The following is a 13,544-nucleotide window of genomic DNA, read 5'->3' as shown; positions in this document are numbered from 1 at the left end:
CGCATGAGGTGCGAGGGAGTGTAAAGTTATAGAGAACAGGGGAAAACTGTTACTGTGGGAGTTGCTGTTTCTTGGCCGTAGATTGCTGCGATGTTGGTGTTAGTGGCTGGAGTGGTAATAAAGCTTCGGCAGATTAAGCTGCTGTCTATCATCATTCCGAAAGTGGATGGTTTCGGGCCACGGACTTGCTGCTACGGGGATAGGCTGCAGGGGTGGTGGTGCCGGCCACTGCTGCTTCGGTGGTAGTAGAGGCGATTGGCACTACGGCTCCCATGGTGGTGGAAGTGTTTGGTGCAGCTGCTGCGGTGCGCCTACTCCGGTGCTGAGGTGCTGCTGGTGCTGCTGCTTCTGTGGCGGTGGCGGCGTTGGTGGTGGTCCTGGGTATTGCTGCTGATGCCATGGTGGTTGTGTTGGGTGATGCTGCTGCGGTGCAGCGGTGGTGGTGTTGCTGCGTGCTGCTTCTGCGGTGGTGGTGTGGCTGCGTGCTGCTTCTGCGGTGGCGGCCATCCAGTATCCTACTGCTGCTGAGGTGGTGCCAATCCATGGTCCTGCTGCTGCGGCTGTGGTGACAGACCTGGGTGCTGGTCCTGCCCTGGTGGTGTCGGGGCTGGGAGCAACTTCTGTCATGGGAGTCTTGGAACTTGCGGCTGCGGTAGTTGTGGTGGCGGGTACTGATGTTGTGGAGGCTGTGGTGCAGCTATGCCGGTGGCGGTGATGATTCCGTGGTGTTAGCGAGTATTTAGCATCTGCTCCAAAAGCACCTCTCATCCGTGCTTGCTCTGTAGCGTTGACAGTGTATGCTACTGATAATATTCCTGCTGTAACGGATGCGGTAACTGCAAGTGGAAATAGCTGTTCTGTGTTCGATGCGCTCTCAGTACCTAATGAACGATCGTGAGCTTGCTTGCTTATCGCTTTACGCCCATGGTTCTGTAGCTGTGCTGGAACTGCTCTATTTACCATTAGCCATGTCTCCCCCCTCCTCCACCACCCTACAGAGTGGGTCCATTGTTATTAGGCGTCTGCCTGTTTCGGTTTCTCCACTATAAATAACAGAATTCTACTAGCCTATTCATCAGAATCTGATTTGTTACATACAGAGAATGGTGAACCCTCGCATTTCCCCGTTGGTGTTCTTGGATTCACTTCAAGTGAACTAAATGGAGACGTTATATGATTATCCAGTGTCTTCGGCTTCAAGGTCATGATGATCTCCGGCCGCTTTAGCCGCTTCAATACTGCTATCGGTAGGATGACGCCGTACACCGTGTTTCCAGAGTGCCCTCTTGGAAAGGTATTTTTTTGAACAGCCGAGCTGAGTACATTCAAAGCATTTTCTCTCTTTGTGCGTTTCCTTATGGACCTTCAATTGTCGGGCACGACGGAACGCTCTACCACAGCCGTGATGCTTGCATTTAAAGGTGCGTTCACCTGTGTGCTGTCGTAAGTGCATAATAAGATTCATTTTTTCTTTGAATGTCTTGGTTCCACACCCCGGCCATTGGAATTTAGGCTTGGCTTGCTGCTCCCTGCTGTGCAGGTGTTCATTAACGGTGTGAGCTGCAAGCTCTTTCACACTTGCGAAGCCCTTATAGCAAACAGTTCCTTTACCATTGCTCACACACCCCTGACAAACATGGTTCGTTACAGCTGCTTGTGGTACTATACGATCATGGTTTTCACCATCGTCGGCATGTCCCTTCATCGTGGCGGCAGCAGAGGCATTCGTCGGGTTAGAGTCGGTAGGATCAGCTATTTCTCTTTAAGCGAAAAGAAAGCAGGTAGTGCTGCTCCCAACGATGGGTGCACGAGAGAGGTGTCTTGCAGAATACAGCTCATGGTTGGGTTGTGGTCGATAGCAATCAGCACCAATAGACTGGTAGGGACTGGGTTAAGCGATAGGGATAATGGACGTGTTGATGGTTTTCTCAGAGCAATCACTGAGACACAGGGCAACGTCAACACCGTCAAGTGGTTTTACAAAAATGTCGAAAGCTTAAGTAGAATTCAGGAGAAATGGTCAACTGCTACTCCTCAAAGAAAAGTATCACAATACCAGCTAACTGAGAAGTCGTGTATTATATAATATTGCAACAAAGGTAAATAACTGGCACAAGTATGAATGTAGTGTCGAAACTGGAGGTGATTATAGTGCACGACTGAAACTGCAGTAAGTTGGTGAGAGAGGGCCACCATGACGAACAGGTCGGGACCGTTTTGAAGAGTGGTGTAGAACTGTGTGAGAAATGAAGTGCCTAAGGGGGCATCTCCACACCCTTTAGAACAATCTGTAACATTCACACAAAAAGTATAGAGAAAGCTGTGTTGCGACCTCCATTCTCACGTGTAATCAACGTCACTAGATAAGCGATGCATCCAAATGTGGCACTGTGAACATAGAAAGATAGCCATGTAGAGAAGAGGAGGACCACAGCGCAACCTTAGACATAGACGATCAGTAGATACATCCACATATCCTTGGAGTGGAAGCTCAATGATATACCCTCATTTACATCGGTGGTAGTATAGCACAATATCCTCAAGCTCATAAAGCATTAAATTCGTACAATGGCATGGAAACTAGCGCTGTCAATATCATAACAAGAAGGACGAGCTGAAGTCACATTAGACCAATGTCACTTCAGCTCATCCTCCTTGTCGTGAAATCAAATGTATGCCACAGTACTTTAAACAAATTTACCCCCCCCCCCCTTCCGTTCCTGTCCTTCCATATGTTACTGCCCACCTTTCAGGATAATGTAAGCACTTCTAATTGCAGTTCGAAAAATGTTGTCCACATAAGTACCACGGCCATCAGTATAATTATCACAATGCACGGTTCTCCACACCGCAGGATTGTCACTGACCATTTAGATAGGTAGCAACGGTGGTAAGGCCGCGTTTACATGACACCGCTGGGGGTGAAAACGCAAAAACATTCTTTCGGATGGATGGTTCATTCACACGGTATGCGGAGGAAAACGTAAAGGTTGTACACCCAAACCGGAAGGAAACCAAAACGCTGGCCAAAGTGGAAGAATTTGGGAACGGAAATGTTCTGCTGGAAATATTTCTTTAGTTTTTGCCCGTACACGCGAATCCGATGTATCTGACAATCAAAACAATTATTTTAACAATGCTTATCATGTGAGGAGTGCTGTGTTGTGATTTGATTTCAACTATACGTTGAGTGTGACTGGTGCTTCCACGATAACACTTGGCACATGGCGTGCTTTGGTGGATCCTTGGCTCCTGCGTAGATGCGCGAAAACGATACAAACGGTGACCGCCCCGCGGCCCGGATCAGCTTTGGTCGTGTACACGTACGAAAACGAAAAAAGAAATGCGAGACTGAAAACGGAAAACTGGCCGTCCCTTGTCGTGTAAACACGGCCTAAATGCCGATTCATAGTTCATTTCGCATACGTGGTGTTGTGAAGGTGGGCGAAGAGCGCAGTGTGGAGAGGTAGACGGTTTGTTAAAAGAAAATTTGTGATTATTTTTTTAATCTCCCCAACAACAGTCCAGGTCAAGTTGCAGGAAATAATTATTGACAAAGTCGTCCCTACAAAGTAAGCCCGCAAAACGTGCCACGCATCCTAATGACGCAACAGCCAAAATAACCACCTAGAAATCCAGTTACTGTCAATTTGTGGAGCTGGGATGAGTCGGAACTCTAGTCCCACCGCCAATTTGCTTCCCACTAAAAATATGAAGACGTTGTCTGTACGAACACAGCTCTTCAGGATCATGACAAACAAACGTAAGACATAACATGATTATGACTACAAGAGGGACACAGCAAACATGTAGGCTACCAAATTCCGTTAGGTGACCATGGTTACAGGAGACTCAGCGGACGCCATAAATATAATGACAACGAATTCCGCATTGACGTGTTACGCTAGTGAAAGTATAGAACCTGTTTAAAAACAGAAACAAATCTTTAAAAACTAGATCTGAGACACACTTCAAGAAAAGACAGGAATAGGACGAGCAAGACAGTCATACAATGTATGTGTAAATTTTGATCTTTTCATCCGAATGCCTATCGGTGAGGCAAACTGAAGGTCGTTTATTATTATGGGCTAGCAAACAGTAGCAATTAACCAGCTATTTAAAATTTCACTTATCAACTTATGTCTCATTACGCGGATTTATTGTGAGTGCTAGCTGTGTGTATTCAGTGGAGGGCAGAACATTGATCAGGATGTGAACGGTGGGACTAAGCTGCAGCCAATCAGCCTTCAGGGAGTCGACGATCACGCACAGAAGAGTGAGCTGTTTTGTTTTGGAATACTTCTCAGTGGTGAAGCCAGATACAAAGTTTACATCGCTTTGTATCATATTTCTGCTTCTCAGTCTAATGATGTTGGTCGCGGGGGTAAGGCCGTTTGTTAAGCGCGGATTGCTGGGATTTTGGTGTCCGTGAAAGCGGCTGCTGCTGATGCTGTGGTGATGACGGTGCTGGCATATGCTGCTCTAGTGGTTGCGCGGATGCATCATCTGCTTCTGAAGCTTGTCCCTTGGCCTTGATAGGTGTTCCTACTGGTGAGGTCTCTGCTGTAACAGCTGTTGAAAGTGCCAGAGACTCGTTCTCAGTCTTCGATGTACTCTCACTACCTCATGATGGAGAGTTAGAACACACCTCAGGCTCTCACTCATCAGATATGGAGAATGATGAACCCTCACTTTCTCTCGTTGGGGATCCTGGATTCACTGAGAACTGGTTGGAGAAGGTGTATTATCCATATCCTCGTCACTGCCTTCAGATTCATCGTCATGATGATCATCTGCCACATTGGCCACTGCAGCATTGTTATGGCTAGCATGACAAAGTTGTAGGTGTCTCCTCACTGAACCCGCGTGCTTATATTGTTTGGAACAACCAGGGTTAGGACATTTGAGATATGTGTCTGTGTGCGTTACTTTGTGGTCACTGAGAGACGTGCGATGAGCAAATGCCATTTCGCAGCCTTGATAATCGCATTTCAAGGGGCGCTCACCGGTGTGCTGTCGGATGTGTATAACAAGTGACTCTTTGTTCTTGTATGCCTTGTGATCACACTTCTGCCATTGGCATTTATAGCTAGTTTCCTGCTGCATGCTGTGACGTTTTCTCGCCGTCAGGTGTTCTTTCTTGATGTGAACGGCAAGGTCTTCAACAGTAGTGCAGCGCTCATCACAAACACTACCATCATCGTTGTCCACACGCCACTCACACACGTGATATCCGTGCATCGCGGCAGACGCAGTAGCTTTGATCGATCGAGAGCCGGTAAATTCCGCCATTTATCCGTCTATGGATTCACCGATAGCAGTACTGCTTGCAACATACGATGTCCCACGGCGATGTTCTTGCTGAGTACAGATTCTGGTTTGGTTAGATTGTGGTCGACAACAAACAGCACCAATAGGCTGGCTGGCAGGGATTGTTTAACGCGATAGAAAGAATGGACGTGTTGATTGTTGATTGTGTCCTCTCAGCAGGCACTGAGAAATACTAGTAGTTGTGCTAAAGTCGAAAAAGAACATAGAAGTCAGGGTAACTGTACAACTAAATCTCCTCACAGATATTTACAACACTGAAAGCTGACGTTAAAGTATTCTTATACTATTGGAATAAATGTAGATGAGTGGTAAGAGTTAAACTGGATAACTGTTCTGGTGATGAATGTACTGCTCTACCAGGGCAGACACAACGTGGCGAGACATTTCCACCAGGCTGAAAGGTTCGCAAGAGTTTTGGGTAATGGCGTAGAATTTTTGGGGAGATTAATGGTCTAAAGAATAGAAAGTAGTTGTCCTCGTACCGTGTGGTCGTTCGATCCTGACAATTGAGAGAACCACAAGGGTTCACACAAATCCGTGCTAGTGTAGAACAAGAAATTAAACACGTCGGGCGTAGGTGCGAAAACCAACATAGATATTAAAAGAAATGTCCAAAAAAGCGAAAAATGTGAGTTCCAGATTGCTAGACAGCAATGCTAAATTTACTCCGCAAACCGAAAACAGTTCCCATATCACACAATCATGCCTGTGTTAATGCTGAGCTGAAGGCACATTCGACCAACGTCATTTCAGCTCATCCTTCTTTTTGCGCTAACAATTTTCCTGCCTTTGTAACTTATCACCCACAACCACCCCCCCCCCCATACACACACACACATCCTTGTCTTTCGCATTTCACAAGCAATCGTTGAGGACATGCAAGTTATTCAGAGTGAAGTTTGCAATGTTGGTTAGAGTGATACCAAGACAATAGAGAGGTTTCGCTTCACGTTGTTCTGCACTACACCGTGAAATTTCACGTCGGTGTGGCAAATTTTGGCGTCGAAACTCCCGTTCATGACGTGAGCTGAGGTCAACTCACGTTCGACGTGACGCGAGTTTTTGCAAATTTAGCCTTGCTATCAGGTTGGGATTATTGACTCGATTTGTCGATTTTGCCTAAACTAGCTATAAATAATATTTGTGCGACTTTGGCCTCACCAAAAATCACTTTTTTTCACTTTTTGAAATTTTCGCCCCCAGTTTTCGCTCCTGTCGTCAGCGAAACGACGTGCTTCACAAGCAACGTGAAACGAAAGCTCTTTCTGAGCTCGCGTCGACGCAAAAAATTGACGTTCACGTAAGAGCACCAATCACGCGGGTCGAAACCTCTCTAATAATCAATAATCACATAACCGAAGTAGCTAGACCCACATCTTTGCACTGTTGTCCACGGCGCAGGCTTATCCCCTAACCTTTTGGGAGGCTACAAAGCAGGGAATTGCCAACATGCCACTGTAATTGCTCTGCACTTCCATGAACCACACAGTCTTACTTAGCATTTCGGAGTTTGCCAGGTGTTTACTACGCTTGAAACTAGTGCTATATTAAGTTTGTATAACTAGTGGTGGTTCTTGAATAGTATCTTATTAGTATATCATTTCCCCATCCAACTCAATTATTGAGATGTGAATGACCCACAAAAACAGTAAATTCATCAAGCAGAGAGTGATTCATTTCTCAGTGGAATGGTGCGGCTGAGGCGGCGGTCAAGGCCATGAAGCAATTGCTTATGAAAATCGGCAAAGGAGACGCCTATAACATCAGTGCCTTCAGGGAAGGATTCCTGGAATGGCGTAGCACGCCGAGTGCAGTAGGACAAGCCTGGCCCACCTGCTGTTTCGAAGGCCAACGAGGGCGGAAGTTCCCTCTCTCCCTGCAAATCTGCAGCAGTACGCTGCCCACTGCCGCAGCGCTCCCCAACAGGTCTCATCCCGGCTAGGCAAACCTCTGCCCCCTCTGCACGTAGGCGATAAGGTATTGATCCAGGGCAGGTCTTCAAAACGCTTGTATAATGGAAGGAACGGTAACAAGATGCACTTTAAGAGGACGGAGCTACACGGTGCAGACGGTAACTGGGTCCAGCTTCTGGCGGGACAGATGGTTCCTCCTGCCCCGTGCATAGATTGACTGGGCATGCCTTTCTGCTTTTTCCTTGTTGCGTGTGTGCTACCCAGCTATTTCGAATATCAATTTCAGGATTTGTTTGTGTTAGTGCTCCAAAGTCGCACACAAGCCGAGGGGGAATGAGGTGATATTATAGCATCTTTCTCTGCTTGAATTTTGGTAATTAGGCTGCTACTGTTTACACCTACTTCCATGCACTGTTGCACGCTGCACTGCTGGACCTCACGCGCCTTGCGCAAAACGTTAGCACATTCACATGTCACCTTTCACGCCGCCTTTGCAGCCATTGCGTTTCACTGATCTTTTCATTCTCATCCTTCGTAGAGTTGGTCTTTGGCTGAAAGCTATACTTGCAAGTATAAATCGAAGGTATGGAAGCTCAAGAAGTTCAGTCTCGAACGCTGCGGTGCGAAAACACGGACTGGTAAAGAAAAATATATCTAAAAAACAAGAGAGCTCTTGTAGCAGTTGAGCACTCTTGCGTGGGGTAGTGCCTTTGCTGTTTGCGTTATGCAGAGCTCACTGACTTGTCAGTTTGAGCACTCTGGCAAGGTACGTTCGGGCCTGATTGGAAATTTTTATTTCCATTGCTATTAGGTTCGGCCTCATTTCCTCTGTGCTGCGCGGACGAGTCCACGAAGGACGAAACAGTTCTGTCCACAGATTGAGTATTTCGCTCCTGCTCTTGTAGCAGTTGAGCACTCTTGCGTGGGGTAGTGCCTTTGCTGTTTGCGTTATGCAGAGCTCACTGACTTGTCAGTTTGAGCATTCTGGCAAGGTACGTTCGGGCCTGATTGGAAATTTTTATTTCCATTGCTATCAGGTTTGGCCTCATTTCCTCTGTGCTGCGCTGACGAGTCCACAAAGGACGAAACAGTTCTGTCCGCAGATTGAGTATTTCGCTCCTGCTCTTGTAGCAGTTGAGCACTCTTGCGTGGGGTAGTGCCTTTGCTGTTTGCGTTATGCAGAGCTCACTGACTTGTCAGTTTGAGCACTCTGGCAAGGTACGTTCGGGTCTGATTGGAAATTTTTATTTCCATTGCTATCAGGTTCGGCCTCATTTCCTCTGTGCTGCGCTGACGAGTCCACAAAGGACGAAACAGTTCTGTCCGCAGATTGAGTATTTCGCTCCTGCTCGTGTAGCAGTTGAGCACTCTTGCCTGGGGTAGTGCCTTTGCTGTTTGCGTTATGCAGAGCTCACTGACTTGTCAGTTTGAGCACTCTGGCAAGGTACGTTCGGGCCTGATTGGAAATTTTTATTTCCATTGCTATCAGGTTCGGTCTCATTTCCTCTGTGCTGCGCTGACGAGTCCACAAAGGACGAAACAGTTCTGTCCGCAGATTGAGTATTTCGCTCCTGCTCTTGTAGCAGTTGAGCACTCTTGCGTGGGGTAGTGCCTTTGCTGTTTGCGTTATGCAGAGCTCACTGACTTGTCAGTTTGAGCACTCTGGCAAGGTACGTTCGGGCCTGATTGGAAATTTTTATTTCCATTGCTATCAGGTTCGGCCTCATTTCCTCTGTGCTGCGCTGACGAGTCCACAAAGGACGAAACAGTTCTGTCCGCAGATTGAGTATTTCGCTCCTGCTCTTGTAGCAGTTGAGCACTCTTGCGTGGGGTAGTGCCTTTGCTGTTTGCGTTATGCAGAGCTCACTGACTTGTCAGTTTGAACACTCTGGCAAGGTACGTTCGAGCCTGATTGGAAATTTTTATTTCCATTGCTATCAGGTTCGGCCTCATTTCCTCCGTGCTGCGCTGACGAGTCCACAAAGGACGAAACAGTTCTGTCCGCAGATTGAGTATTTCGCTCCTGCTCGTGTAGCAGTTGAGCACTCTTGCGTGGGGTAGTGCCTTTGCTGTTTGCGTTATGCAGAGCTCACTGACTTGTCAGTTTGAGCACTCTGGCAAGGTACGTTCGGGCCTGATTGGAAATTTTTATTTCCATTGCTATCAGGTTCGGTCTCATTTCCTCTGTGCTGCGCTGACGAGTCCACAAAGGACGAAACAGTTCTGTCCGCAGATTGAGTATTTCGCTCCTGCTCTTGTAGCAGTTGAGCACTCTTGCGTGGGGTAGTGCCTTTGCTGTTTGCGTTATGCAGAGCTCACTGACTTGTCAGTTTGAGCACTCTGGCAAGGTACGTTCGGGCCTGATTGGAAATTTTTATTTCCATTGCTATCAGGTTCGGCCTCATTTCCTCTGTGCTGCGCTGACGAGTCCACAAAGGACGAAACAGTTCTGTCCGCAGATTGAGTATTTCGCTCCTGCTCTTGTAGCAGTTGAGCACTCTTGCGTGGGGTAGTGCCTTTGCTGTTTGCGTTATGCAGAGCTCACTGACTTGTCAGTTTGAGCACTCTGGCAAGGTACGTTCGGGCCTGATTGGAAATTTTTATTTCCATTGCTATTAGGTTCGGCCTCATTTCCTCTGTGCTGCGCGGACGAGTCCACAAAGGACGAAACAGTTCTGTCCGCAGATTGAGTATTTCGCTCCTGCTCTTGTAGCAGTTGAGCACTCTTGCGTGGGGTAGTGCCTTTGCTGTTTGCGTTATGCAGAGCTCACTGACTTGTCAGTTTGAGCACTCTGGCAAGGTACGTTCGGGCCTGATTGGAAATTTTTATTTCCATAGCTATCAGGTTCGGCCTCATTTCCTCTGTGCTGCGCTGACGAGTCCACAAAGGACGAAACAGTTCTGTCCGCAGATTGAGTATTTCGCTCCTGCTCTTGTAGCAGTTGAGCACTCTTGCGTGGGGTAGTGCCTTTGCTATTTGCGTTATGCAGAGCTCACTGACTTGTCAGTTTGAGCACTCTGGCAAGGTACGTTCGGGCCTGATTGGAAATATTTATTTCCATTGCTATCAGGTTCGGCCTCATTTCCTCTGTGCTGCGCTGACGAGTCCACAAAGAACGAAACAGTTCTGTCCGCAGATTGAGTAACAAACAAGAGATATAGAAAAGAAAAAGGACATATGGAAACGAGTTGAGATTAACTCTCCACCACTGTAACTAGATATTATATACAAGAGATAGGTGGCCTTACCTCAAGACTAGATTTACTCAACCAACCAAGAACGTATGCCCTTTCAAACAATCATGCTTATGTCAATGCCCATGCTTGCTACTTCATACTACAAAACTTCACAGGCAAACAAACAAAAATGTTAAAATCGGGACTAGGCGGGCGAGCTGAAGTCACTTTGGACCAAATTAACTTAAGCTCATCCTCCTTGTCGCGATATAAATATTTTGCCTAGAAAATAGTGATGATAATGATTAACCCCCTTTGGCTAGAAATCTATAAATATTAGGGACTCCTGAGTGCAGATCGATAATTTATGTTTACCACAGTGGTACCAGGTCCATCAGAAACGTTACCACATTACTACAAACAAACGAAGAAAAGCAGGAACAGGATTGTGCCTACAAGACACAACATCAAACGTGAAGAATCCCTGCAGCAGGGTAGACTGAGTCGACGACAAATATGGCCAAAAGGTCTTTACAGGGGTCGTATGCTACTCATTTGATCTAGCATGGCAAACAGAAAAACTAATCTAAAAACTAATAGTACTTCAAAGTAGGCATATCGAGACACATGAGGAAAATATAATTAGAGTAGCAAAGGTATACATGTACAAGTAAGTGTAAAATTTGTTTGGTTTATTAGAATACCCTGACGACCCGATGTCCTGAAGAACTTATTCATTGTGGCCTAGCAAGCAGTAGCAACTAGCTAGATATTTTATATGTCTAATTTCGTGTGAGTGCTAAATGTACGTATCCAGGTGAGGGCAAAGCATTGATTAGTCTGTGAACGCAGCGGCGACTAGGCTGCTGTCTACCAGCATTCAGGATATGAATGATCACGCGTAGAAAAGGATGGTGCTGTGAATCCTTCTTAGTATTGAAGCTAGATGAAAACCTTACACCCCTGTGTAAGCCATTTTTGCTACTGAGTCAAAAACCAATGGCATTGTGGGAGTTGCTGTTTCTTGGCCGTAGATTGCTGCGATGTTGGTGTTAGTGGCTGGAGCGGTGATAAAGCTTCGGCAGATTAAGCTGCTGTCTATCAGCATTCAGAAAGTGGATGGTTTCAGTCCACGGACTTGCTGCTACGGGGATCGGCTGCAGGGGTGATGGTGCCAGCCACTGCTGCTTCGGTGGTAGTGCAGACCATGGGCAATACGGCTCCCATGGTGGTGGAAGTGTTTGGTACAGCTGCTGCGGTGCGCCTACTCCGGTGCTGAGGTGCTGCTAGTGCTGCTGCTTCTGTGGTGGTGGCGGCGTTGGTGGCGGTCCTGGGTATTGCTGCTGATGCCATGGTGGTTGTGTTGGGTGATGCTGCTGCGGTGCAGCGGTGGTGGTGTTGCTGCGTGCTGCTTCCGCGCTGGCGGCCATCTAGTATCCTGCTGCTGCTGCTGCTGAGGTGGTGCCAATCCATGGTCCTGCTGATGCGGCTGTGGTGGCAGTCCTGGGTGCTGGTCCTGCTCTGGGGGTGGCGGGGCTGGGAGCAACTTCTGTCACGGGAGTCTTGAAACCTGCGGCTGCTGAAGTTGTGATGGCGGGTACTGATGCTGTGGAGGCTGTGGTGCAGCTGTGGCGGTGGCGGTGATGATTCCGTGGTGTTAGCGGGGATTCAGCATCTTCTTTGAAAAGCACCTGTCATTCCTGCTTGCTCTGTAGCATTGACAGTGTTTGCTACTGATTATAATCCTGCTGTAACGGATGCTGCAACTTTTAGTGGAAATAGCTGTTCTGTGCTCGATTCGCTCTCAGAACCTTATGAACGAGGGTGAGCCCATTCATCAGAATCTGATTTGTTAAATCCAAAACATCATGCAGTCCCGACATTTGAAAGAACATACTGGCATGTGCTTCTTTGACCTGGCGAAAGCCTTTGACACTGTTTGGCATAGAGGCCTGATTGCCAAGTTGGGTGCCTATGGCTTTGGTGGCAACCTGCTTTGTTTCTTTGAAAGCTACCTAACTGACAGGTTACAGGCTGTAGGCGTCGGCAACACCCTCTCGTTTCCCCAGGCAATTAATTCTGGTGTTCCACAGGGGTCAATCCTGGGGCCACTATTCTTTTTAGTCTACGTCAATGATCTACCGATGTCTGTCCCTAATGTTTCACTGTTCGCCGATGACACCACAGTTTCCGCTTCAAGTAGTTGCAAGCAATTGCTAGTCAATGACCTCCAGAAAAAGATAAACTCCACCATTTTGTGGATGTCGACTTGGAAGCTGAGACCGAACACTAGTAAGACCAAAGTGATGTTCTGCTGTAGCGGTGCTAGTGATCAGTTCTGTAATGTGTCTTTATCATGTCCTGGCAGCTCATCGACCATAGAAATTGTCCATGATCATAAGCACCTTGGTATAATTATTGACGACTGTCTAACATAGGCTCCTCATGTAGACTATATTTGCAAGAAAACTAGTAGTGTTCTCGGCATCCCATATCCTCATCGTTCTCATTTGCCAAATACATGCCGTTCTATGTTTTATCGCTCGTATCAATTACCTATTTTCCAGTATGCATGTCAGTCTTGGTGTAGTCTAAGTCAACATCTTGTGAACAAACTTGAAATCCAACATAAATCTCTTTTTAAAATATTGTTTAACAAGCAGCGTTTATTTCCTAGTCTTGAGCTCTATTGTATCAGCAATACTCAGCCACGGCAAGATAATCGCAAACAGCAACTTTGCGTTTTGATCCACAGAATTCGCCTAGGTAAAATTCCCATTCATCCCTCCGTATTCAATTGGTTTTCTCTGTCCCGGTCCACTCGTAATAGTCTCTCCATTCCCCGTGCTAATTCAGCCGCATTTACCAACTCTCCTCTGTTTTTGTCCTACAGCCTTTGGCTGCAACTTCCCCAGCATTTTTAAGACATCAAAATGTCTTTCCAGCTTTAAAAATGCACTCCGATCGCACAATGTAGTACGATAGGATCTCATTGCTGTATTCTTGTCTATCCTTCTTTCTTCTCTTTTTCTATATTCCTTTTTTTTCTTTTCTTGCCGTGATTGGCTATAACCCCTCTCTCGCACTTTGCGTGCCAATTGGTCATGAACCACGAGTTGGGTG

The 13,544-nt window shown here is 46.9% G+C and overlaps 2 protein-coding genes across 2 annotated transcripts; both read right to left on the bottom strand.

Annotated features, from left to right (window-relative positions):
* Positions 1–261: 261 nt before the first annotated feature.
* On the bottom strand, positions 262–768 carry LOC135819050 (uncharacterized protein C11orf24-like). Its single transcript, XM_065332199.1, has one exon. It carries the CDS (start codon positions 766–768, stop codon positions 262–264), a length of 507 nt encoding a protein of 168 aa, XP_065188271.1.
* A 1,487-nt stretch (positions 769–2,255) lies between these two features.
* Positions 2,256–5,292, bottom strand: LOC135819049 (zinc finger protein ZIC 3-like). Its single transcript, XM_065332198.1, has 2 exons — positions 4,930–5,292; positions 2,256–2,288 (listed from the first exon to the last, which is right to left on the bottom strand). The coding sequence occupies exons 1-2, from the start codon at positions 5,290–5,292 to the stop codon at positions 2,256–2,258; spliced, it is 396 nt and encodes a 131-aa protein (XP_065188270.1).
* Positions 5,293–13,544: the final 8,252 nt, after the last annotated feature.

This window comes from Sycon ciliatum, chromosome 6, assembly GCF_964019385.1.
Source record: "Sycon ciliatum chromosome 6, ocSycCili1.1, whole genome shotgun sequence".
NCBI lineage: Eukaryota > Metazoa > Porifera > Calcarea > Leucosolenida > Sycettidae > Sycon > Sycon ciliatum.
The sequence above is the reverse complement of the archived record's forward strand: the minus strand, read 5'-3'. Positions and strand labels throughout refer to the sequence as shown.

Coding starts and splice junctions, on each gene's coding strand:
- LOC135819049 (XM_065332198.1), bottom strand. CDS start 5,292: ATGGCGGAATTTACCGGCTCTCGATCGATCAAAGCTACTGCGTCTGCC. Junction 2,289..4,929: donor CGTCTCTCAGTGACCACAAA/GTAACGCACACA, acceptor TGAATGTTACAG/ATTGTTCTAAAGGGTGTGGA.
- LOC135819050 (XM_065332199.1), bottom strand. CDS start 768: ATGAGAGGTGCTTTTGGAGCAGATGCTAAATACTCGCTAACACCACGG.